Here is a 24,506-nt window from a genome sequence, read left to right on the forward strand (position 1 = left end):
CTCTGCACTAGGGTCTCTGGCACTGCAGAAGAGCCCATGGGCAGCCCACATCCCACAGGTGACACACAGTGGGGAGGATGCTACTGCCCTAGCACAGGGATATGGCACGAGGGGACCCGCTGGGAGGAATGTCAGGGACCCGGGACTTTAACCCCACTGACCCTTCCTTGGGTGCAGGGGTTGGTCCAGCTGCTGTGGGAGCTGGGGAAGAGCTGCAGCATCCCTGCATCCCAGCCAGAGCTGTTCCCACCAGCTCTAGATCCCAACCCTTTCCACACCAGCAGCAACCAGAGCTCATCCTCCTGCAGGGTGCTGGGGCAGAAGGGTGGGCGACTGCCCCACTGCTGTCCTGCTCCAGGCTAAGGGGCACAATGGTGGTCCTCTCTGGGAAGGTGAACATGCTCCTGGGCACCTCCTCAGGGCTGCAGGCTGAGTCAGACCACCTTCAACAGCTCCTGCCTTCAGTTTGGAGGCCAGTCCCAGCTCGGAGCGGATAGGTGGAGCTGGGGCCATGGCACATCCCTTGGAATAGCAGCCACCTCAAGCCAGTCCACAGCTCCCCACTGCTAGTCCTGTCCCATTAGCTTTCGCAGGTTCTGCAGCGATCCTCCAACACGGACGACACAGATGTGACCACAGACACGGGTATGTACTCACACACATTCACCCCACAAGAGTCAGAGTGGCGTTGACTTGACACACGGCTGGACACGAGGTGCTGCCACAAAGCCACTGGCCGGGCAGTTTTGTCTCTTCGGCAGCTGATGGCAACAAAACGGAGCCTGGGATGATCCTGACCGCTCAGGACAGGAGAAGCATCAGGCTGACGCCACGTCCTGCTGCCCAGGCGGCTCCCAGTCTGTAACCCCCATCAGATCCCCAGTCTACAAGGCTACACCTGCAAGACAGAGAGGGAATGTGGCACCGGTCAGGACGAGCTGCCAGCACCCCAACCTTGCATCCAGAGTATACCCTGCCCCTCTCAGCCACAGCCTTCACCCCTACCTTGTGGATCTGCGGTGGAAGCTCATCCTCTGAGCTCTCCTCTGGTACAGGCTCTGGGTGTCTCGCTGACTGCCCGTCCTCAGCCCAGCCTCCCAAAGGGAGGCGGGAGAAGTGTGATGGGGCTCTGTGTACTGTGCCTGGGTCTGCAAGAGAGGCGAGAAGGACCATTAGCTACCTGGGGGACTGTTGGTGTCCAGAAGCAGGCAGGCTGCTCGCGTCGGTCCATCAAGGGCATTGGTTATGGGGCTCTGACCTCAGACCTGGCTCCCATACCTGTGATGCCCCCATATCGCCGCTGGAAGCCAGTCTGCAGTGTGGCTGTCTCCTCGGCGGGCTGCCGCGATGAGGAGAAGGGGTAGCTGGCAGAGCGAGGGATAGGGACGGGGCCACCACGCTGAGTGTCCAGCTCCTCGTGGGCGCTCTCGCCGCTCTCGTCACTCTCACGACGGTGCCAAGTGTGCCGCTCGGGCTCCAGCTGAGCCTGCTGCTTGTGCAACTGCGGGCCAACACAGCGGTGAGTGAGCCGTAGGGGAGAGCCCAGATGCCCAAACACCCTCTCCCCAGCACTGCACACACACACACACGGGTCTTGGCTTTCACTCACATTAGCATCCCACTCACTTCAGACAGGGCACACACCAGTTCTGCCTGCTTTGCTCCACATCTCGCTGGCTGGCCCAGCCGCAGGCTGCTCACCTCATGCATGTAGAGTGCATGGAGACTCATCTCGGTGGAGGCGTACTCCGACAGGATCATGCTCTGCAGCTGACCCTCCCAGGCGCTGCTCCCTGAGCTCACAGTCCTCGCATCAGCACTGCCATCGGACACACAAGTGGTGTTTGATACCCAGGTACCCCCCACACTGCCCATCTTCCCTCCACTCTCATGTCAGGCTTGCTCCTGGGCTGGGTAGGAACAAGCCCTCTGTGGCATCTCCCCAGGTGCACAAGATGAACAGCCCTTCAGTGGCACTGCCTCTGCCCTACCAGGAATTTCTCACCACTGTGGTACCTACAGGAGAACACCAGAACCCCCGCACTCCTTTGGGGCCTGCCTAAGCATCTCAGCCTAACTCTGCTTGTGAGTATGTCCCCTGCTGTCCCAGGTTGCAGAGACAAATGCCACCATGCACCTAGGACAACAGAGTGGCACCTGGGCAAGGAGTAATGAGATTTGCAAGGTGTTTGGCCCACCCCTCTCCAGTCTGCAGCTTACCCAGAGGCTGTCATGACACCAGCGCCACGAGGCTGGGCTCCCTCTCCATCCCTTCCTGCTGTCTGGAAGCCACCGGAAGGCTGCAGGGCAGACTGAAGAGGGGAGAAGGAGCGCAGGGCCGAGGCCACCTCGGAGAGGTGGCGGGAGGCCTGTCCGTCCCGGCCCATGTGGAAGCCCAGTGCTGAGGAGCCTGCTATTACATTGGCAATCAGGCTGTGTGGCTGCAGAGTTGAAAGGGAGAGAATCAATGTCCTGTGCAGACTCGGAGACCTGATCCCAGGCACTGACAGAGGACTGAGGCACCTCAGCTCTCTCAGCCCCTTTCCCACCTCACAGGGCCCCAGCACAGCCTGCTGCCCTCTCCAGAAACCCCAAAGCATCCCCGCTAGTGCTGATGTACCACGTCTGTATCCTTAGATACAACCCAGACAAGTACAAAATCCCCACAGAGCCTAATTATCAGGTTGCCAGCACCCAGCAAGCACCCCAAGAACACCCCACTTCCCTCCCCCAGCCTGGGCACCTCCGACTCCGACTGCAAGGACTGGATGGAGCTGAAGAGGGCATTTTCAGGCAGCACAGCCTGCTGAGCCAGTGCCACACTGCTGTCCCGGTGCACCCGTTCCTTCAGGAAGCCGATGAAGGCTGTGCTCTCGCGAGGTGGTTGCCACTTGGGGTTGGTGATGGCAAAGTGCATGAGGGACAGCTCTGTCTTGCCGTCCTCGGCCTGCTGGTAAATGGAGGCCTCCGTCTTTCCTGCTGACATCCACTGTGAAGCAGAGACAGGTAGTGAGGGACAGGATCTGCTTTACATCTCTGCCAAGCCTGGGGATCCTGCAATCAATCTGGGCAAAGCATACAACACCCAGCATAAGCTGGGCCACAGCTCCATATGTAGCAGGTGCTACACCAGAAGTCCACGCTAGTTCAGCCCTCACAGCCTGGGGAAGAAGCAGCAAGCACAGCATCTTCCACCTCCACCCAGAACATGCATTGCTGCAAGGAAAGTGGAGATAAGGGGACTAGTCACAAAGCACAGAGCTGAAAGCCTTGTCTTGCACTCTCCAGCTTGCAGTAGGAGCAACAACAGCCAACAAATGATTGTTCTTAAAAGCTTCCTGCCACAGAGAGTCCACCCCCTCCCTAGTTCATGGCCTTGTCACTAGGGAGTTTTTCCTGACAAGTAACCTAAATTCCGAGGCACAGAAAATAGATAGAACCTCTTTCACTCCACACTAGATTTTACACAATGGAAAATGCTTCTCATCTCCCCAAGGCTGCCTCTCTCCTGGGCAGTCCAGCTCCATTAAATCAATTCTCAGGGGTCATGCTTTCCAAATGTCCAAGTATCTCAATTCCTCTCTCCTGAGGACACAAGACTCTTGGTTGTGAAGACAGGCAACAACATCAAATAATGAAATGACAAAGCCTGGTTCACAAAATATCAGGTTAATGATCACAGCTAGGCCACAAGAGCCTTCTGGGGCTGGTGACCTGTGCTGGCATCCCCAGACACCCAGCAGAGATGCAGGTGACTGGGCTGTGAGCAGCCAGGAATGGCGAGTTACAGGCTCCCATGAGGCTGAAGGACCAGAGGTGCTGGTGGGGAGCCCAGGCTGCTGTCCCATGGTGGTGGGACCTACCGCAGGGTGGCCATGCTGGCGCACATCCATCTGGGCAAAGGAGCAGGTGTCACCCACACCCACCACCTCCACAGTGAAGTTGCGGAAGAAGTCCACAATGTCCAAGGACTTGGGTCGCAGGCAGACAATGAGGATCAGGGGGGTAATGATGGGGCTCAGGAGCTCCTCCAGGATGAAGACCTGAGCACAGAGATAATGGGATCAGCACAAGTTTGAGGATGTCAAAACCCCACAGTCCCAAAGCCAGACCACAGCTCCAGCCCTCTATCTTCTAGGGCAGGGTGTCTCTGAGAAAGCTGCCTTGTCCTCTACAAGTCCAGGAGCTGCTCAGCTCTGTGGCAGCTTCTCCCTTCTGCAAGGATGTAGGCGAGTCCCCATCCCAACCCCACACTAGTCAAGCTCACCGCTTTGTACTGGAAGAGCTGGGCAAACTCGTCCCTGGTCTCGTAGCGGTGGGCATTGCCCTGCCAGTGGTCAGGCATGTAGTGGATGTGTGCCAGGATGACTCGCAGCAGCTGCTCTGGGCAAAATACCAGGTGCTGGTCAGGGATGAAAGACCTGTAGGACAGGACAGGGAAACACCATAGCATCACACCTCACTTTTTTGGAGGGCAGCCCTTATCACAGCTCCAGCTATAGCCTTCACACCCAAGTCAAACCTCCCTGCCAGCCCAGCCCCAGGTTCTTGCTGAACAGCTCCAGCAACATCCCCGTATCACAGTATCACAGTGTCACAGTATGTTAGAGATTGGAAGGGACCTCAAAAGATCATCTAGTCCAATCCCCCTGCTGGAGCAGGAACACCTAGATAAGGTTACACAGGAACGTGTCCAGGCGGGTTTTGAATGTCTCCAGAGAAGGAAATTCCACAACCTCCCTGGGCAGCCTGTTCCAGTGTTCTGTCACCCTCACTGAGAAGAAGTTTCTTCTCAAGTTTAAGTGGAACCTCTTGTGTTCCAGTTTGTACCCATTGCCCCTTGTCCTATCATTGTTTGCCACTGAGAAGAGCCTGGCTCCATCCTCGTGACACTCCCCCTTTATATATTTATATACACTAATAAGGTCACCCCTCAATCTCCTCTTCTCCAAACTATAGAGACCCAGCTCCCTCAGTCTTTCCTCATAAGGGAGATGCTCCACTCCCGTAATCATCTTAGTTGCCCTGCGCTGGACTCTCTCCAGCAGGTCCCTGTCCTTCTTAAACTGAGGGGCCCAGAACTGGACACAATATTCCAGATGAGGTCTCATCAGGGCTGAGCAGAGGGGAAGGAGAACCTCTCTCGACCTACTAACCATCCCCCTTCTAATACACCCCAGGGTGCCACTGGCGTACAACCACTGCACCCAAGCTCACCACTATCCCCCCTTCTCCTGCCTGCCCCCTGACTCTCCAAGGCCATGCCCTTCACTCAGGCAGATTCACATCCACTTGCCACCAAAGAGCATTTTACATGGATGTTTGTCAGCCCCACTGCTCCCCACACAGCGCTGCCTGAAGCACAGGGGCAGCACAGACCCACCTCACCTGCACACCGTGATGCCCACCCCAAGCAGGGTGACCGTGGTCAGGACGTGTTCGACCGCCAGCACATCCTCATCATAGATGGTGAGAGCGATGAGCACAGCCAGGATAGAGCCAGCAAAGAAGGCCACGTTCTTGGCCACGATGGTGAGGAGCGGGGAGATAAAGCAGTTCATGTACTTGGAAGCTGGCTTGTACCCTTTGCTGAGGCGCGAGTGCAGTTCGTGGTCCAGCTCATTGAAGTGACGGAGGTAACAGCGGCCATAGAGAGACCAGCAGCGGGCCCCCAGGCTGCCCGGCTCCCGTTTCAGGATCTCTGTGTAGCTGAAGAAGGCGTAGAGGATCTGCCAGATGAGGATGAGGGGGCAGAGGAGGAAGTTAGCAATGCCGATCCAGAGGATGCGAGTGCTGAGCTTCTCAGCCAGCTCCAGGCGGTTCCCAGCCCGCTTGTACTCAGCCTTCAGGCTCCACTCGTTCTCAAAGAGGGAACCAGGCCCCCAGAAGAAGATGAGCTCAAAGTTGTACTTGAGCCCCCGCGTGTAGAAGACGGTGTCTCCCAGCAGGGGCAGGCGGAAGCGGATAGGCAGCAGTGACTTGTTCACCATGGCCACCATGTAGTTCTTGAAGCGGAGGATGCGGTGGTAAATGTCCAGCTCCGTCAGCTCCTTCTTGTGGATGCAGATCTGGTGCTCCTTCTGGATCTGCACAATGCGGGCCTGCACCTCCTGCCATGTGTAGTATGGCAGGGTGGACTGGAAGGGGGAAAGGGGCAAGGTTAGGGCAGGATGAGTCCTGGGACAGAAGTTGGGCTGAGCCCTCTCAAACAGCATGTCCCAGTGCACGCCACGGCATTCACATGCCCCACCAGCACACAAAGCACCTCCTGCATCCCTTCAGCCTGCAGCATCTAAAACCCATACTCTGCCCCACTGCCCTTTACACCTACATTAGTACAGAGGACTGTTTCCAAGTCACTCACACACCAGCTGCCTCAGTGGCATGAACAGAGCTCCAGCTCCCATGGGTCCTCCCAGAGCTGCCATTTAGTTAACAGGAAGACACAAACAGGGGAAGGGAATTAAGCAGTGTCCCAGAGGGAGCCTGTGAAAAACACAGAGAGCAACCAAGCCTCTTGGCTCACACCACCTTTCTCAAGACACAGTCTCTGCTCAAAGGATGATGTTGTTCATCAGAGCAAGGACTCTGGACTAGGATATATGTGCAACCCTCAGAGTCCATCTTTGACACACTGATCTCCTGTGTGATCTTCACCAGTGAAGTAGCCCTATGCCTTGGTTTCCCCCCACCCCAGTAAACCAGGAAGATGACCTGTCCTCAATCCAGGGAGGTATGAGAATACCCTTGCTTATGCTTTCTCTGTTGAAAGGCATCACAGAAAAGGCCATCACTGAAAAATAAACATATTGAGTAGCAGATGGCAGAGAAGTGTGCCAGCAGCAGAGAGGCAAGCTGGGCAGAGGGGTTAACATGGTATAAATTGGCTGTTGGAGAAGAGACTCAAAGGAGATCAGTGCAGTTAGGGAGCAGAAGGAAGAGGTTTCCCAGAGAAGCTGGCCTTGGGCAGAAAGAATGAGCTACTTCTAACCAGCCAACAAATGCCTCCTGCATCCCTTAGCAGCATCATACATGGCCCTTGGCCCAGCTACTTACCATGGGTATTTTCAAGGCATTGATGTAGAAAGAGTGAATCTCCCAGTAGCAGCAAATGTTATAGATAAACTTGACAAGTCGGTGGATCCAGAAAACCCCAGCTATCACCAGGATGCAGATGAGGAAGCTGTTTGCCTGGATTCTGTGAGCAAGAAGAAACACGTAGTAGGAGACAGGCTCAAGCAAGTGCCCCGAGTACCTGAGAAAGCAAGAGTATTGGCCGACATGCCCTCTGCTGCCCCTACCTTGCACTGCAGACATTTGGAGGCAGGAAAGCATCTGGCAGAGTCACCTTAATGGGTTCACTGGGATGCTGGCTGTGATTTACAGCTTTGTTGGCAAAGAGAATGTCGTAATCAACACAGCTGATAAGAAAGGTGGTGAATGCCACCACAAAGATGAACTGCCTGTGAAAAAAGGGAGCAGGCATCAGGGAATCATCCTTCTGCCTCCCAAAATGTGAAGCGGCTAGAGTTACACATCATGGAGATGCATTCCCACAACCATGGCGGTAGGAAAGCTCATGGGCGCAAGCTCCACAAAGTGGAATGCAGGTTTGGGGCATGAAAATCATAGCAAAGAGGAGACAGGACAACTATAAAGGGAGCCTTCCCTCCTACCCAGCTGCAGGAGCTCAGCAAATTCTTGTGGCTGCTCTCCAGCAGCTGTCACAGACACAACACAGAAGGAACCTACGCTTACATGAGCTCAAAGATCTCTCCAATGAGCATGCAAGTGAAGCCATTCTTCTGATGCAGGTTATAGACGTGAAAGCCACAGTCAAGGAAAACAGTCTGGAGACTCCTGCTCTCTGACGAAGCAGGGAGAGGCTTCTGGCCCACTGGCATCTGCACCTCCCCAGTGCATAACTAATGCCATTTTATAAGGCCAGCAGCATTCTCTGTGACTGAGCAGGTCACCCATTAGTTCCCTTTCTCCATTATCAGGCCCTGAAGGGCCTGTGAACCAGGTAGACAAACCAAACAGATTTCTCCTTCCCCTCCACACCAGCCTCAAGATTCCAGAGCATCAAGCTGATTACTCCCTTCCATACTGGCCTTGAAGGTCCCAGGCACCCAGCCAGCAAGGTGGCAGCGACAACCCCATCACAGAACAGGGAACTGTAACAGCACCTGGAGCACTATCCACAAAATCAAGGAGTTACAAGTCCTAAGTGGGAACTTGGACATGAACTGCTGCTGGACAGCAAAACCCAGGAGCCTCCAGCAAACAGGATGCTCCCACAGTCATCTGCTTCCTCCAGCAACTGAGTGACTCGTATTCTTTTATATGGTTTTTGAATATAGATTATGATTGTTATACTGATGCAGCAAACCACACACTAAGATATGACCCAGCCTGCAGAAAGCTCTGGTGATTAAAAACCATAAGCTAAGCAGTGCACTATGCTGTTTGTAAAGTTATACTGCACTGATTCTGCTTGCTGTGCTACTCTGATTATAAATGCTGTGGTATGCTAATAATAAAACCCTGGTAAGAAAATAAAGGTTTAACTGTAACTATAACTTAGTAGTTCTGTGCACCATCCCTAAAAGAACCTGTCTGTCCTCTCACTGTTGGGTGACAGCACCCCACAGGTATGGGCATTCACCCAGCCCCCAATTCCTCCAGAGCCGTGTGGTGTCCTAAGGGAAGGGGCAAGCGCTGCCCCAGCTCCGGGTCACACCAAGCCCCAGGCTTCCCACCAGCACTGTGAGCCCAGGAGGTGGTGGGTGCCCCCAGCCCTGCGAAAGGATATGCGAGAGAAGAAGAGGTCCAGGTTCTCGATGTGATGCCACGGAGCTGACGGAAGAAGCACAAAGGGTGAGGGGCCCTCCGGAACAGCAGCCTTGCTGCTGTGACAGGCACAGCCCCACCTTCTCCCGGGCCCTCGAGGCCCCCGTCCGGCCCCACAGCCCGCGACCAGCCTCCCCCTCGGTCCCCGGCTGCTCCCCCATCCCAGCCACCTACACCAGCCCCCCGCAGCCCGGTCCTGGCCCGTTCCCAAGGCCTCCACTGCCTCACGCCTCCCGTTGCCACTCCCCTCAGGCTTGGGCCGCCGCCCCCCGCCGCCGGCTGCCAGGCCCCAACCCCCGGTGCCGATGCCGCCGCTCACACTTGGCGCCCTCGGGGACGTGGACGAGCAGGTCGCCGCCACCGGGCGGTGACTCGGTGGAGGAACTCTCCAGCCGCTGGTACTGCGTCTCGAACTGGGCCATGGCGGGGCCGCCCACCGCCACCGGCCCCGGGCCCGGGCCCAGCCCGCTCGGCCCCCGCCTGCTCTGTGACTGACAGCAGCGACACCCAATGGCAGCCGCGGGGTGGGTCAGGGCACAGCCAATGAGAAGGCGGCGAGCGGGAGGCGGGGCTGAGCTTAGCGGGATGTGACGTTTGACAGCTGAGTGGTGCTTCCGGGTGGTGGCTGCACGTGAGTGACGGGGTGCATATCCCCTTTACCGGCGGCGGGGGGGGGGGTGTGGGTCGCGCTCGCTCGGTCCATGGGGTCAGCAGCTTCGCTGGGGGACAAAGGAGGAATCGCGGCGGTAACGGCCCTGGGGCAGTAACGGGATGGGGGGATCCCGGGGACAGAGGCTGTGGGTGGGTCCCGCCGCAGAGACGCCGCGGGGCTTGACCGCGGGGGGGACCCGGGTCAGGCGGGGGTACGGGGCCCGCCCGGTCACCTGCGGGTGGTTCTCGCCGGACCCGGGTGCAGGCCCGTGGCTCAGGCGCTGTCCGTTCCGTGGGGAGCAGGAGCGATGGCGGCCCCGGAGAGCAGGTCGGTTTTCGAGGCCGCCCAGGACGCCGTCCTGCTGCGCGGGCTCACTCTCCTGACGGGAGCTGCTGCGGAGGCCTGGGGCGCCGAGCCGGCACCGGTGAGCCACGGTGCGTGGGGCTCCGCGGGGCAGCGGGGGGTGGAGTGTGCGCCCAAGCTCCTGTCGGCCATAGAGAAGCTCTGTCCCCAGCACAGCTTGAGTGGCCATTCTGGAGCATGGGAGCTGCCTGGTGGATGGGTACCAAGGTCCCCAAGTTCGTTCTACAGCCGTAGGGCTCTTTTTGTGGCTGAAAAGAGATCCAGGAGGCCCTGCTCTTTGCAGTGCAGCCTGGGGAGCCACCTGTGCACAGCCTTCCCTCCTTCTTCCAGACAAACCCACAGCCGCTGACAATGAGGAGAAAGCCCATGGGGTCCATGCGGTGCCAGAGCGGATGTGCTGCTCCACCTGTGAGCAAGTGTTCAGCAGCCGGGAGGAGCAGGTGAGTGGGGCTGAGAAGCCAGCATAAGGCAGGAGCAGGGTGGTGGGGTCCTACTGCAGAGGCTCAGCCCCAGCATGGTGCAGCTCAATGCTGCCTGCTTCCCAGAGCTCCACTGGCTATGTCCTGTTGGGATCTGGCACTTAAATGCTACATGTTATTGCCTAAAATGTCATTTACTGGAGGTAAACAGTACATGCAGCACCAGCCTATGCCTTTTCAGGTTAACTGTTAGGTGGCTAACTCCTTAATGTACCATACTCTTCCAGTCTGGATCACTGTAGGGTCCAAGCATCACTTCAGCCCTTAGGGTCTGCCACCTCAGGCCCTTTGGTGGTCGGGGTTTCCATGGACCAAGACCCTGCTGGCTCATACCTCCTTCTTCCATAGACTGAGCACTACCGTCTCGACTGGCATCGCTTCAACCTAAAGCAGCGGCTCCTGGGGCGCCAGACATTGCCGGTGGAAGCGTTTGAGGAGAAGACCCGTGCAGGTGAGGAATGGAGCCATCCCAGCAGAGCCCGGGGGCCGTCAGCAGCCTTGCTGTGACCACTCTCTGCAGTGGTGAAACCTTTGGCTACCTCTGCTGGCTCAGAGTCCCTTTATTCTGCCCCTCTGGAGTTTTGTGGGAATGCAGCACTGCTCCAAACCCTGCTACTTGTTATGGAGAGAAGAGGGTGTTCTACCTCAGCCTCTGCCTAGGCAGGGAGTCTTTGGGCTGGAGCCTCAGACCCCTGTATCCACAGCCCCCTTGTGATACGTAGGGTATTGGACAGGACGTGTCCGGGGTTGTGGGCTAGCAAAATGTTGGGGACGCTGTTGTTTAACCTTTGCGTGGCTCTAGTGCTTCATTTTCTCTCCCTTGCAGGTAGTGTCTCTAGCATCTCAGGGTCTGATTCAGAGAACTCTTATTCAAGCAGTGAGTCAGAGTTGCTGCCCTCTGCCAGCAACAGCCCTGGGACCCTCCAGATCCCACGTTCCAACAAGGTGCTGTTCCGCAATGCGAAGGGCCAGCTCATTTCTGCCTACCGCTGCGTGCTGGGCACCGGGAAGGCAAGTCACAGCCCAGGTTGTTGGGAGAGGGACCCCAGAGGAGATAGGTGGCATTGGGGTGTAGTCGTCTGTCTGGCAGTACCTCCCCACGTGCCATGATGGGAAGGGTGGTTTGTGGTATCAAGTCAAAGCCCTAGGCTTGCTGGTGGTCTGGTTTTTAATGCTGAGCTGCTCCAGAAACCTGCTTCTGGTGCCGGCAGATGGGTTGGTCTCTATCCTGGGGGACACCAAGAGGTAACAAGGCGAACCCATGCGTGCTAGCAAAGGTGTCTCTGTATCAGGGTGGCACCGAGGAGCCAGTGGAGCTGGCAGCATCACTGCAGAGCCTCCATGCGAGCACATGCTGGGTTGTGCTGATGATGGGTGGCGGGCACTTTGCAGGAGCTGTGTTCCGAGGGTGAGTACAGGGGGACAGAGTTGGGGTTGCCCCTCTGAACGTGGTCAAAGGCACTGGGCATTGGATGGCCACCCCCCCATGCACTCCTTTGTCACAGTGCTTACCACACCGTGGGCACCCACAGCTGCCAGTCTTTGCTTGAAAGCTGGCTAAACCCAGTTGTGCTGCTAAAGAAATATTAATCTTTAGGACACCAGGGACAAGCCACAAGCCCTCCAGGGTCCCAGGAGCATCAGCTCCTTTGCATGAATGGGCCATGTTGCTCATGCTTGCCCCTCTGCACAGCCCCCAGGTGCAGGAGCACAAGACATTCCACCGCTACACAGTGCGAGCCCGGCGGGGCACAGCCCAGAGCCTGCGGGATGCCCACACCCCAGGGTCGGCACCCAGGTCAGCTGGAGCCTCCCTGCGGCGTTACAATGAGGCTGCCTTACTCAAGGTGAGGCTGCACCACACCACGGGGCTTTGGGCAGGGAGACATGGCTGTGGCTGGCTTTGAGAGGTGCCACCACAACGCTGCTGGAGAGCTTGGATGGGCACCACAACGCTGCTCTGTCCTGGGTCTGTCCCTGCTCCAGGGCTACCTGTATCCACGCAGTGTGCTCAGTACTCCACAGCGCCTCCCCTTCCTCCCCAGGATATTCAGGACCTGCTGTTGGCCTGGGCACAGCACCTCAATGAAGCTCAGCGCATCTTCCTCCGGGCCCCTCGTCACAACCGTGCACTGCTCTTTAGTGGCAGGAACCCACCCCTCACCTTGGGGGACCCTCGCATCTTCCACATCCCCCTCAGCACCCGCAGGCCCACCCTGCGAGAGGTGCTGCGAGTCCACAGCGTGCTGGCCAGCCTGCAGGTGTATGGTGAGTTTGACCAGCCCCAGAGACTGTGGGTCAGAGCAGGTGGGGTGATGTGGTCCCTTGTGCACTAGGGGGTGCTGCCCGATGGGGTAGAGGTGCTAGGTCTCCAACCCTCAATCCCTGGAGACATGGAGTCCCCAGGCAATGACAGGAGCACTCTTGCTGCCCAGGGAAGGACACGCCACTGGAGGATATCACTGGGTCCCCCCGGAAGGGCTGGCAGAAGAGGCGGCATAAAGCAGAGGTGGATCCCCCGCAAGAGGACATGAGTGGTGAGCTGACCATGGAAGGAGATGTGTCTCTGAGCAAGCAGGGGGATCTGGTATTAAGATGCAGGACCAGACTTGCAGCCCTGTGACAGGGCCTGGCACCACAGTGGGGATCTGTGGGGTGGGACCTTGTGCTGGGCAGAAGGGCAGGGTGTGCTTGGCTGAGACCAGTGATTCGTGGTGTGGGGGGGGCCTCAGCCCCTGTCTTACAGCCCCCCTCAGCACCAGAGGAGGAGGCAGAAGAGGAGGAAGAAAGCCCTGCAGGGGAATTGGAGACTGTGGAAGTGACACTGGGGACCTTGGACCTCCAGGAGTTCAAGGTGATGCCCAAGCGAAACTGCAAAAAGAGGAAGAAGAGGGACAAGAAAGTGGAGAAAGGTAAGGGGCTGGGGGCAGTGTAGGAACATGTAGGGGAAGGAACTTCCATGTCTGGGGTGCAGGGTGGCCATGGCCCTCTCCCTCACCATGTGCTCTCTGTGCAGGGCCCTGTGCTGAAGAGATGGGATGCCATGGTACCCAGTGCAGGCAGCCTGGCCTGGAGCTAATGACAGAGCGGCAAGGGGAGGCTGAGCCCCTTCCCTGGGGCAATGGAGGTACTTGGGATCTGGAGCTGGGCTGGGTGAGTGCCTGCCCCATTTCCTGGTGGCTTTGCAGTGGGTTGGAGAGCTTGTTGTCACCCAGGTGCCCAGAGCAGCTGTGTGTGGGATGGCTGTTGTGCACCTAAATGCCTTTGAGTGAGCCCTGTGTACAGAGCAGTAGCTCTGAACTCAGGGGATGGTCAGCACCTGGATGAGTCAGGAGTGTTGGGGGAATTGGAGTGGGTCTCATCTTGGGAGAGGGCTCCACTGCTGCCAGCAGTGCCCAGCAATGCCACGATACATTGTCACAGACTGATGGTGCTGGAGATCCTGCAGTGCCCAAATCCAGCTAGCAGGACAGTTCTTTAACTGCCATGTGTGCTTCCTAGTCATACCAGAGCATCATTCTGCTCAGGGAGCCATCAGACTCCCTTCTTGTTCTTCCTTTGCAGGCGACCCTCAGACCCAGTTCCGTGATGCCCTGTTCACTGCCTGCAAAACGGGGGATGTGGGGATGCTGCGACACCTCCTGGGTGTACCAGAGCACGGGGCCCTGTCAGGGGCCAGCAAGGATGGGGAGGACACACAGCCCCTGGATATGCCACGCTCCCTGCTCAGTCAGCCCATGGATGAGCACGGCTGCACCCTGCTTCACGTGGCAGCGCGGGCAGGGAGGGCTGAGGCTGTGTGCCTGCTGCTGGAGGCGGGGGCGGACCCTGCCATCAGGTACGGCTGCAGGGTGCCCAGTGGTTGAGGAGCACAACCCTGCTGTGGGGGCCCAGTGTTCCTGTCTCAGCTAAGGGAGACTGGTGCCAGCCTTGTCCTGAAGCAGCCAGGCTTGGTGTCTGCCAGATGGGATGTCTTGGTTTGTTACAGGGGCATAAGAGCTGAACCACTATTCTCTGCATGCCTGGTCTGATATAGCAGTGGGCAGGCACTGCCCCAAAGTGCTCCCAGGTTTATTGGTAGGCAGTCCAGAGGGTAGGGATCAGACCACCCTTTGCAGGGCATTTGAGATGCAAAAAGGGAAGGATTTAGGGTATTCTGCTGCAAGGATAAGCAACTTCCCGTCCTTGGCAGCAATAGCCTGGCCTGCAGCACATCTCTGGGGAGTCACTGGGCTCAAAGCCCCATGGGACAGCAGAGTGAGCTGGTCTTCCTTGTCTTCAGAGATGATCAGGAGAGGACCCCGTACTGTGTCTCTGCTGACAGACTGACCCGCAACACCTTCCGCAAGTTCATGGTGGACCACCCGGACAAGTACGACTACAGCCGTGCCAAGGTGAGTGCCTGCCCTCTGCTCACCCTAGGGGCTGGGGGAGCCCAGAACAAAGCACCTCTTGCTCACTTGTGCCATTGCTCCTGGCTCAGTGGGAGATACTGACTGCCCTCTGCCCGCAGGTGCCAGGGCCCTTGACACAGGAGATGGAGGCCAAGAAGCTGGAGAAGAAGCGGGCACAGAAGGCGCAGCGGAAGCAGCGGGAGCAGGCACAGCGGGAAGAGCGGCAGCGCCAGGAGCAGGAGCAGGCAGAGAAGCAGCGGTTCGCAGCCCTGTCCGACAGGGAGAAGGTAAGGCCATGCATGAGGAAGCCAGCCCAGCTGGGGCAGTCACAGTGTGGTGGGCTCTGCGGGGGGCTAAGCTGTGTCTCTGCTCCCCAGAGGGCACTGGCTGCCGAGCGGAGGTTGGCTGTGCAGCTGCAGGACACTGGCACAACTCTTGCTAACATCAGGTAACAGCCCCAGCAGCATCACTGCACAGCAAACTCCAATGCCAGCACAGCTGTTCCCTGCCCTTCTTGCTCCAATTCTCATGTCCAGTCTAAAGCTATTCTGGTCCACTCAATTCCCATTAATCCCTGTGGAAAAGCTTTCTCCCTCGTGCCCTGCCCCCCCCCACACCCCCCCGATATTTTGTGAAGGTCACCTTGATCCGCTTGCAGCCAGATCTGTGGCAAGCCAACCCCCAGCCACTCTTGTGCCCCTGTCCCTGATCTCACATACCATGTCCCTTCCCTGTGCCACCCCACAGGCTTATGGGCAGCCAGCCCTTCCCATGCTGCTCTGGGCAGGGGCTTTACAACCCCTAATGGGGCCAGATTCCCCCATGTTCAGCCTGCCTTGAAGTGCCTCACACCATGCTCCTGGTGTCTCATGTCACAGTTCAGGCAGTGAATCCTCTGCTCTAACTCTTGCAAGTGACCCCTTCACTCAGAGCCACCTCTGCTCTGTCCTGCAGCCGCTGCTGGCACTGTGGAGAGTCCCTGCTGGGCCGGATCCCTTTCCATTACCTCGACTTCTCCTTCTGCTCCACAGCCTGCCTGCAAACACACCGCCGGGCCCAGGCTGCCCGCACATAAGGCTGGGGGCTGCTGCTACCTGCCAAGGGCCGGTGGGGTGGAGGCATTTAGAGCTTGCAGAGCAGTGCTGGTCCAAGGGACTGAGTTGGCCACGTCACACTGGTGCAACTGGCAAGGCTCTGGGCATGAGTGTCACAGTGGGGATGTTACAGCTGAGCAGTTCCCATGGGCTACTGTGAGGGGCCAGGACTGTTCTGTGGCACGTGTACTGATGCCAGCTTTTCCCATGGCTGCCTCCTAGGCTGCTGTATGTGGTGGTGGGACAGAGCCTGACACATGCAGACCATGCAGCTCTGGGCTACTTACAGCCATGCTTCTGGGTACCATCTAGGCTGTGCTTTGCCCTCCCCTCTCCTGGATGCCATTAGTGTCTTGGCTGTATCATGTTAGCAACTACCTCCTCTGTTGGCATTAGCAATAAAAAGAGGTGCCTTGACCCCTGAGGTGTGTGGGGGAGTCAGCATGAGCCCTGGAACTATTTGGGATGAGTGTGGGATTAACATGCAAAAGAGTTCAGTCCTGGGCCCCTTTCCTCCTGCCTTGCCCCAGAGGAGGGCAGGAGCTCGGGATGTCCATACCAGGACATGTGCCCCTTTCTGAGGGCCCTGCAGCCCCTCTGCTCCTCCTTGTGCATCTCTACAGCCCCAGCAAGAGGTGACACTGCTGCCTGGCAGCCTAGTGTTTATTCTGTGGCTCCAGTGCTGTGGCTGAGGGTCCTGTTGAAAAGGGGTCGGTCTAGAAAGAGCAAGAGAGGAGTGGAGGGTGCACCCTCCAGCTCCAGCACCGTGATGTTGTTGGGGCGGCCAACGTGCAGTACTGAGCCTGGTACAAAGAGGGTCTGCTGGGGCCCACGGCGGGGCCAGTACCGGCCCAGGTTGAAGCCATTTATCCACAGCTGGCCCTGAAAGATAAATATGGGATCGAGCTGTGGTGCTCTCCACCCTCACTCCCTTTCCTGGCTACACACTGCCTTACCTTGCTCCAACCTGGGAACTTCACAAAGGTGTCCCAGGCGATGCCAGGGGTCTCAAAGGTCCCAGTGTAAAAGGCTGGCCCTGCTCTACCCCTTCTGCTTGATTTTGGCAGGGCAGCATGGGGCCAGCCCTGTTGGACAGCAGTGTCTATGTCCAGGGGATAGATCAGCCAGTTGCTGAGAGGGCTGGAGTCCAAAGAGAGGTTCCCCAGCAAGCCCTGAGATGGAGCAGGAAGAAAAACGACGCAGCAGGTTGTGCTGGGGCAGGAGCACCCTTGGTTTCCCCAGGGCATGTGCCCCTCTCAGCAGTGAAGGTGGAATGGGATCACTTCCAAGGGGATATGCGGCCCTGGCTGCTGTGGCAGTGTAAATGGGAGAGAGGGGTGCCCACCTCACAGCCTTATCCTGGTAGGTTTGCCAAGGGTGGCGTGAGATTGACCAGGAAACAGGTTTGGCCTGGCCCTGCCATCACCAAGGTGTGTTGTGGATGGCAGGAGAGGGGCTATTTGGCCACACAGGTGGCCAGGCCATCCCCAGGACCCACTGCCCTCACCTTGAAGTCACTGGTGTTGGCCCCGAAGCTGATCCTGCCCATGTCCTCCAGGAGCACATCCAGGGTGTCCCCTCTTTTCCCCATCACACGAAGTGTTGTCTGCCCATCCCTCTCCAGTGTCCCACAGTACTCCTGCAGCCACAAGGTCAGCACTTCTGCCCCATGCCCACATCCCACCACCCCAAACCCTGCTGACAGCCTGCCACTGTAACATCCTGCTCCCCAGAGCCAGCCCAGGGCTACCCTCTAATGCCGAAGGGGGCACATTTGTGCCAGAGGACTGCCCCAGAAGGGTTCAGTGTGGCTCTGCACCGTGGCTGTTCCTGAGCCGCTGGTATGGCACAGCCCTGCTGCCAGCAGAACCCACAGGCCTCCTGAGCACTGGGTGAGGGATGGCTGTGCTCCTGTATCCTCACCTTCTGCAGCATCACGTAGCCACGGTCACAGATGCTGTGGGGAGGAGCGCCCAGCGTGGCTGGCTCCGGGACATCCTGGGGCAGCTGTGTGCGGTACACCACAAATCCATGGGCCTGTGGGACACAGCAGAGGGTACAGAAAGGGAAACAGGGCTGAAGACAAGCTCTGATCCTCCACCTCAAAGCCAAGGCACGGCAAACAAGCCTAGGAGCATCTCCCTCAGTGTCCCCACCGCATCCATCCCCTACCTGCTTTATGGCCTCAAAGGTGAGCGGGAACCGGCTCCGGATGGGCCCGAAGGGGCACAGCACATCCAAGGCATCCAGGAGGTCAGCATGCTGCAAAGAGAGGGGTGGGCACTGGGCAGCTGTGCGGTGCCAGGCAGGGCAGCACAGCCCCCAGGGCAGGCGCTCACCTTCTGCAGGGCCACCCAGCCATATGCATACTTGGGGGTGGCAGGTGGCATCGGGCCGGCTGGCAGGGGCTGAAACTGAAGAGCAAGCCATCAGCTGCCCCCCAGGGCAAGCAGGAGGCACCCTCTTCCCTGCCAGCTCCTTGTCCTGCTGTTCCTTAGCGCGGGCAGTGGTGCCCAGTACTGTCCCCCTCCTCTTGCCAGGCTCAGCACCTTGCTGATGACCGTGCGGATGGCAAACAGCTTCTCAGTGGGGTCTCCTGCCTCCGAGAGCGGGGCATCATAGTCGTAGCTGGTGGTCACTGGTTTGTACTGGTCCTTGAAGTCAGCACCTGGCCAGGGAAGCGATGGGAGCTGGAGGAAGGGGCTCTACCAGAGCTCAGGGCATGGAACCCAGTGAGCTCTGCATTGGAGGGCCATGACCCAGAACTGGGATTCTCTGTCTGGGGACAAAAGGAGTGACAAGGGAGGGACAAGCTTGGGTTCAGGGGCGCTTGGGTCAGAACACACCATGGGACAGAACAGGAGCCTAAAGCAGCCTCCTCAGAGATAGCCAAGAAAAGCCCTCCAGCACTGCAGCATCCACCCCCTCCCTAGTGCAGGCACCTACTCACCACTCCAGTAGGCAAAGTTTGTCCCCCCATGGAACATGTACCTACGGGACACCCCAGAGAGCCCCATCAGCATCCCACAGACCCAGCAGGGGCTGACCATGCCCTGCTGTGCCCAGTGCCAGCCCTGCCTGCTGAGCCCTGTGGGAAGAAGGTGAGCAGCAATGGTCACTCCAGTGCTGCAGATGGGAGGGCAACCCCCCCCCCCCCCCAGGCTGTGCCCCACCAGCTGACTACTTGCATGTTGACATTGGCTCCCAGCTGCAGCATGTCCTCCAGCCCCCGGGCCACATGCACCGAGCTGGTGCTGGCGTGAGCCTCCCCCCAGTAGTCCAGCCAGCCTGTGTAGTACTCGGAGTTTACCTGGGGACCAAAGAGACTGTCACCTGCCCAGAGCTCCTGTCACCCCTCTGTCAGCCACATGACATTGCCCCCCACAGTGGTGGGTAATGTCAAGCTCACCAGGGGCCCCTTTGGCTCAATCCAGCGCTGGGCTCCAAATGCCTCCGTCACATTGGAGCCTGGGGAGGTGCAGGGAAGGAGGTTGGAGAGGGACAGAGCAGGAACTCTCACCCCATCTCCTGCCCCCCACGCCGAGGGGTACCTGGCCCAAAGTCGACGGTGGCGTAGAGCCCCTGCAGCGTGCCGCAGTGCAGCTCCTCTGCCCGTGTGCCATCGGTGGTGAAGAGCAGCACCTCGCTCCCCAGCAGCGCCCGGAAGGAGCCCAGCAGGTGCCGCAGGTACCCATGGTCACAGGCCCAGTAGCTCCCGTATTCGTTCTCCACCTGCACACAGGGCAAGGGCTGGCACCCAGCATGCACGTCCCTCTGCCCACTGGGACGAGCACCCAGCTGCCCCCTTCCCTCCTGACATTGTCAGATGTCAGGGCAGCCCCCAGGTGGATCCTGAGAGCAACCTTCCAGTCCCACCATGACCTCCAGCTCTGCCAGTGTCCCTCAGACCACAACTGGGGTTCTAGTGGGTACCCCAGAGTCCCAGCCCTTGAATTTGAAGGCAGGTCTAGAGGCTGGGAGGGATTTATCTAAGCGAGCTGTGCCAGATGAGGTCATGGTGTAGGGGGCACAGGTGGCTTTTGGGGGCACATCCAAAGGCAACCCAGAGAGGGCAGGGGGCCAGCCCCTACAGCACCCTACCTGTACGCTGATGATGTTCCCCCCATGCTGGTATAGGCGTGGCTTGATCTTGGGTAGCAGGACATGGAGCCAGGAGTCCACAGCTGCCAGGTAGGCTGGGGGGACAGAGGACAGCTCACCTGGCTGCAGGGTCCACCCCAGCCAGCCCTGCCAGGAGGAGTAAGGGGCAGGGCCAAATGTGGTAGGGGAGGTGGAGGACAAACTTCACAGGAAGAAGATAGAAGAGGATGGGGGAGACCATGCAGGCAGGTGCATGGGGACTGGCACCAGGCTCTAAAGACACGGTGATCACAGCCCCATGGCAAGGCTCACCGGGGTCGGAGGAGCGCAGCACAATGTCCGGTTTCCACAGCAGCCAGGAGGGCAGGCCACCCTGAGGAAACATGCACAGCAGGGAGGGAGGCAGAGGAACTGCTCAGCAGCCCACGCTGGCACACAGCCGAAACCTGGTCAGTGCACTGCTAATGCTCAGCACCAGAGTGCCATGTGTGCCACATGGCAGCAGCCTGGGCATGGCTGGCCTGGCAGCAGAGTTGGAGCACCCATGCATCACCCTTCTGTGCCAGGCTGGGATCTGGGGCTCACCATCTCCCACTCCGCACAGATGTAGGGCCCCGGCCGCAGGATCACCAGCAGCCCCAGCTCTGCTGTTAGGTCCAGGAAAGCTTCCACATCCCGGTCCCCCCCAAAGTCATAAACCCCCGGCCGTGGCTCGTGGTAGTTCCAGGGGACATAGCTGGGGTGAGAGGAAAGATCAGCAAGTGAGGGCTATGGGCACTGCAGTATTATGTGGAACCATCCCACAGGCTGGTCCCTCTGCTCCTGGGAGCTCACTTCCAGCCTGATCAGAGGATGGCAAATGGGGATGCACTGGGACCAGCCCAGGCTCATGCATGTCTGGCAGGGGTCTCCATTGAGCTGCAGTCAGCCCAAAGCAAAAGGTGACTGCGATTACACAGCACCCTTGCCTCTGTCCCTGCCCCGAGAACCCCAGAGACACTGAGGGGCAGGTGTGGGCTGTGCCCTGTCACTTACACCTGCACAGCGCTCAGCCCGCTCATGTACATCTTGAGGAGCCGGTCCCTCCATGCAGGGCGCGGGACACGGGCGTAGTGGATGCTGCCCGAGATGTAGCGGAAAGGAACACCATCCTTGCGGAAGCAGTCCTCCTCATAATCCAGCTCGAAGGAGCGTGACAGGGGGGAGGCCTGAGGCAGAGGGGCAGTGTTCGGGGGGCTGCAGAGCCTCCAGAAGCCCAGCCACCCCCTCCCATGCTGGGACAGGGACTGATGGGGCTGGTTGCTGGGGAGGACTCTCCATCCTCGGTGCAGGGACAAGGCAGACACCATGGGAGAGCAGGAGGGCCAAGCAGGGCAGTCATTTACAGCACCTGGTGGCCCCCCTCGTTAATCAAACCTCTTGCAGCTGGGCTTGCAGCAGTTTGTGGGATGCATGCAGCTGGGGACGGGTGCAGGGAGTGCAAGCGGGACATTGTGCAGCAGAAGGAGCCATAGCAGGAAGAGCAGAGACACGGCAGACCCGGGAGCCATCCCACCGCATCCTTCACAGCTCAGCCCCGCTCACTTCTCCCAGACTTCCCACCCGTGTTTGCTAACCTGCCCGTGCAGGAGCCCCGCCGCCAGCAGCAGGCCAAGAGCTGCAAGCCCCATCCTTGCTGGGCGCTTGGCAGGCCCGGGAGGAGGGACAAAGGCGGACGTGGACATCCCCCGTCACATGATCCTTCGTGACCGGTGCCGGCCGCTTCTTTCTGGTCCTACGAGCAGGGAGCGGGAGCGGCAGCACAGCCTGGGGGGGGGGGGGAACATCGCATAGCCGGTGAGCAGCTCTGGTTCGTGGTCCCAGCTGCACATCACCCCCTCCAGAGCCCACCCAGCATGGGGTGTGGGCAGCACACCACAGCCCGAGCCAGCTCCGCACATCCGCGGTGCCCCCGGGGTGGTGGGTGATACACGGCGGTGGACAAGGAGTCTCCTAAGTGTCACCACCAGTCAAAGCGCCCTCGAGGGAGCCCAGCCCACTTGTTCCATCAGCGAGGTGGTGGAGCCTCGGTTACAGCTGCGGTTGCGGGGGTGCTGCTGCTCTCCCGCACCGCGCTCCACCCCGGTCACGATGCTGAGCGAGCCCGCCTGGTCCCGAACCTGCGATCCCCGCCGCGCTGCAGCGGGCACCGGGCAGGCGGCAGTGCCCCGCCCCCTGGGTGACGTAGCCGGTGACGCAACGGGTGACGCGCGGCGGCGGGCGATGACGCGGGCGGGCGATGGGGCAGGCGCTGTGCGTCTGCTCGCGCGGCACCGTCAGCCTGGGGGGAGCGCGGTACCTGGTTCTGCACCGGCTGGCGGAGGGGTGCGAGCGGAGCGGCAGCGGCGGGGGCTCGGTCACCGGGGGCGCTTGGGCGTGGGGGGGGATGCTCGGGCATGGGAGGGATGCTCAGGCATAGGGGATGTTCCGGCATGGGGGGGCTTGTGCGCGGGGGGATGCTTGGGCATGGGTATGATGTTTGGACATTGGGGGATGCTTGGGCATGGGGGAATGGTTTGGCATGGGGTTGCTCGGGCATGGGGGTGCTTGTGCACGGGGGGATGCTCAGGCATGGGGGGGCTGCTGCGCACGTAGGGGGTGTTCAGCGATGGGGGATGAGGGTGTGCTCAGTCATAAATGTTTGGGCATGGGGGTGATGGTCAGGCGGGGGGGTAAGCTTACGTGTGTGGGGGATGCTTGAGCATGGAGCAAAGATGCTTGAACACAGGCAGTGTTTGTGCTTGTTAGGGGTGATACTTGGGCATGGTGTGGGAAGATGCTTGAGCATAGCGGGTGCTTGTGTATGGCAGAGTATTATCATGCTAGGAGGCAGGGCTCAGTCATGCCCAGGAGTGGGGGCGATTGGACCAGTGGGGTTCTTCATGCAGAGGGAGGGATACTTTGGATGTCTGGCATGTGTCCCCATGGTAGGGGGAATGTGCATGTTTGGGGTATTCTTATGGAGAGGGGTGCAGGCACCCACTGCCCCCTGCTCCCCTCCCCTGGGTGCTCACAGTTGAAGCTGGACACAGGGTCCTGGTGCGGGTGCCACAAGTGTGACGCTTGACCCACACTGTGCTCCTCACCTTGCAGGGGCTTCAGCTATGTGGACCTGGTGGAGGGCCTGCGGGACGGGCGCTTCTATGCCCTGAAGCGCATCCTGTGCCATGACAAGGAGGACCACCAGGCCGCCCTGCACGAGGTGGAGATGCACGGCCTCTTCGACCACCCCAACATCCTGCGCCTGGTGGCCCATTGCATGGTGGAGAAGGGTGCCAAGCATGAAGCCTGGCTTCTCCTGCCCTATGTGAAGGTGATGGGAGGTCCCAGAGCTGTCCCCCACCCTCTTGACACCAGGAGCAGCTGTGGTGACCGGCTGCTTGCATTTGCCAGGGTGGGACCCTCTGGAGTGAGGTGGAAGCACTGCGAAAGAAAGGGACCTTCATGCCAGAGCAGCGAATCCTTCTCATCCTCCATGGCATTTGCAGCGGGCTGCAAGCCATCCACAGCAAGGGCTATGCGCACAGGTGAGGGCTGGCAGCCTCGGCTGCGGGGTTGGCAGGGGATTGAGCGGGCAGCGGGTGACATCCATCCCCACAGGGACCTGAAGCCCACCAATGTGTTGCTGGATGAAGATGACTGCCCTGTGCTGATGGACTTGGGCTCCATGAACCAAGCTCGCATTGAAGTCAGCAACTCTCGGGAGGCCATGGCCCTGCAGGTGGGTTGTCTGGGACATCACCGGACCAGCCCGTCCTGTTCCTGGGCCCTTCATCCTCACCCCCCTCCTCTCTGCAGGACTGGGCTGCCCAGCGCTGCACCATCTCCTACCGTGCCCCTGAGCTTTTCACGGTGCCAAGCCAGTGCATCATAGATGAGCGCACGGATATCTGGGTAAGGATCTGGACCCCTGGTCCCTGTCCCACTGCTGTGGGACAGCTCTGACCCCCCACCATGCTCCAGTCTCTAGGCTGTGTGCTGTACTGCATGATGTTTGGGGAGGGCCCCTATGATGCCATCTTCCAGAAGGGCGACAGCGTGGCTCTGGCAGTGCAGAACCCCATCACTGTGCCCTCCACAACCAGGTGAGGGGCTCAGGAGTGTGATCCTGCTCCCGGGCAGCCTCCTGTGTTGCACACCACATGGACACCCCCCTCGCCATTTGTTTTCCAGGTACTCGGCTGCCTTGCAGCGCCTGCTCTCCTCCATGATGACAGTGAACCCCCAGGAGCGACCCAGCATAAATGAGATCCTCCACCAGCTGGAGGGGCTGCAGCCAGTGCCGGCAGGACAGGACACCACACAGATCTGAACCCTGAAGCTGAGCCAGGGGAAAAGCAGCTGCCTCATGCCTGCTGCCCCATGGAGCCATTGCAGAGAGGACTGCTGTGGTCAGGGGAGAGCTGCTGCTCTTTGTTGGGATGTGTTGGATTTGGAGTGTTCTGTGCCCTGGATCCTGCTGCATGGGGCTTGGTCTGTGTTCCAGAACTGTGGACATGTGACCTGCTGCTAAACACAGGGCTCTGGCTGC

General features: G+C 59.1%; 5 protein-coding genes across 10 annotated transcripts; 3 read left to right on the forward strand and 2 right to left on the reverse strand.

The window, feature by feature from the left end:
• Positions 1-630: 630 nt before the first annotated feature.
• Positions 631-9,347, reverse strand: ATG9A (autophagy related 9A). Of its 2 annotated transcripts, XM_061370241.1 has the most exons (14): positions 9,173-9,346; positions 8,816-8,859; positions 7,759-7,823; positions 7,302-7,463; positions 7,057-7,198; positions 5,389-6,137; positions 4,268-4,421; positions 3,864-4,043; positions 2,744-2,989; positions 2,221-2,441; positions 1,702-1,819; positions 1,279-1,501; positions 1,006-1,148; positions 631-898 (listed from the first exon to the last, which is right to left on the reverse strand). In XM_061370241.1, the coding sequence occupies exons 1-14, from the start codon at positions 9,273-9,275 to the stop codon at positions 893-895; spliced, it is 2,556 nt and encodes an 851-aa protein (XP_061226225.1). In that variant the 5' UTR covers positions 9,276-9,346; the 3' UTR covers positions 631-892. The 2 variants fall into 2 exon arrangements, with proteins under 2 accessions (XP_061226225.1, XP_061226226.1); XM_061370242.1 differs by lacking the exons at positions 631-898; positions 1,006-1,148; positions 1,279-1,501; positions 1,702-1,819 and adding an exon at positions 1,846-2,016 and having other exon boundaries at positions 9,173-9,347.
• Positions 9,348-9,433: 86 nt separating this feature from the next.
• Positions 9,434-11,457, forward strand: LOC133221398 (tRNA endonuclease ANKZF1-like). 2 transcript variants are annotated; one of them, XM_061370253.1, is made up of 5 exons: positions 9,434-9,496; positions 9,808-9,939; positions 10,199-10,308; positions 10,696-10,798; positions 11,174-11,457. In XM_061370253.1, exons 2-5 carry the CDS (start codon positions 9,813-9,815, stop codon positions 11,455-11,457), a joined length of 624 nt encoding a protein of 207 aa, XP_061226237.1. In that variant the 5' UTR covers positions 9,434-9,496; positions 9,808-9,812. The 2 variants fall into 2 exon arrangements, with proteins under 2 accessions (XP_061226237.1, XP_061226236.1); XM_061370252.1 differs by having other exon boundaries at positions 9,434-9,484.
• A 101-nt stretch (positions 11,458-11,558) lies between these two features.
• Positions 11,559-16,270, forward strand: ANKZF1 (ankyrin repeat and zinc finger peptidyl tRNA hydrolase 1). 4 transcript variants are annotated; one of them, XM_061370243.1, is made up of 11 exons: positions 11,559-11,755; positions 12,041-12,194; positions 12,393-12,615; positions 12,783-12,884; positions 12,974-13,249; positions 13,364-13,474; positions 13,912-14,185; positions 14,630-14,741; positions 14,861-15,028; positions 15,119-15,189; positions 15,656-16,270. In XM_061370243.1, the coding sequence occupies exons 1-11, from the start codon at positions 11,559-11,561 to the stop codon at positions 15,993-15,995; spliced, it is 2,028 nt and encodes a 675-aa protein (XP_061226227.1). In that variant the 3' UTR covers positions 15,996-16,270. The 4 variants fall into 4 exon arrangements, with proteins under 4 accessions (XP_061226227.1, XP_061226228.1, XP_061226229.1 ...); XM_061370244.1 differs by having other exon boundaries at positions 13,080-13,259; XM_061370245.1 differs by having other exon boundaries at positions 15,696-15,877.
• A 210-nt stretch (positions 16,271-16,480) lies between these two features.
• On the reverse strand, positions 16,481-21,673 carry GLB1L (galactosidase beta 1 like). The gene is given in 16 exon segments (XM_061370247.1): positions 16,481-16,717; positions 16,792-17,007; positions 17,343-17,474; positions 17,759-17,872; positions 18,008-18,097; positions 18,175-18,249; positions 18,385-18,503; positions 18,786-19,007; positions 19,010-19,145; positions 19,245-19,303; positions 19,387-19,567; positions 19,937-20,031; positions 20,249-20,309; positions 20,522-20,672; positions 20,972-21,144; positions 21,553-21,673. Coding segments are annotated over 16 exon segments (2,151 nt in total). The 5' UTR covers positions 21,661-21,673; the 3' UTR covers positions 16,481-16,498.
• Positions 21,674-22,146: 473 nt separating this feature from the next.
• Positions 22,147-24,287, forward strand: STK16 (serine/threonine kinase 16). Its single transcript, XM_061370251.1, has 7 exons — positions 22,147-22,300; positions 23,069-23,288; positions 23,369-23,502; positions 23,576-23,696; positions 23,774-23,869; positions 23,939-24,060; positions 24,149-24,287. The coding sequence occupies exons 1-7, from the start codon at positions 22,215-22,217 to the stop codon at positions 24,285-24,287; spliced, it is 918 nt and encodes a 305-aa protein (XP_061226235.1). The 5' UTR covers positions 22,147-22,214.
• The last annotated feature ends 219 nt before the right edge of the window (positions 24,288-24,506 follow it).

The sequence above is a fragment of the Neopsephotus bourkii genome, unplaced genomic scaffold, assembly GCF_033783945.1.
Source record: "Neopsephotus bourkii isolate Nb327-2 ecotype Australia unplaced genomic scaffold, CSIRO-AGI_Nbou_v1 NB_1526, whole genome shotgun sequence".
Classification (NCBI taxonomy): Eukaryota; Metazoa; Chordata; class Aves; order Psittaciformes; family Psittacidae; genus Neopsephotus; species Neopsephotus bourkii.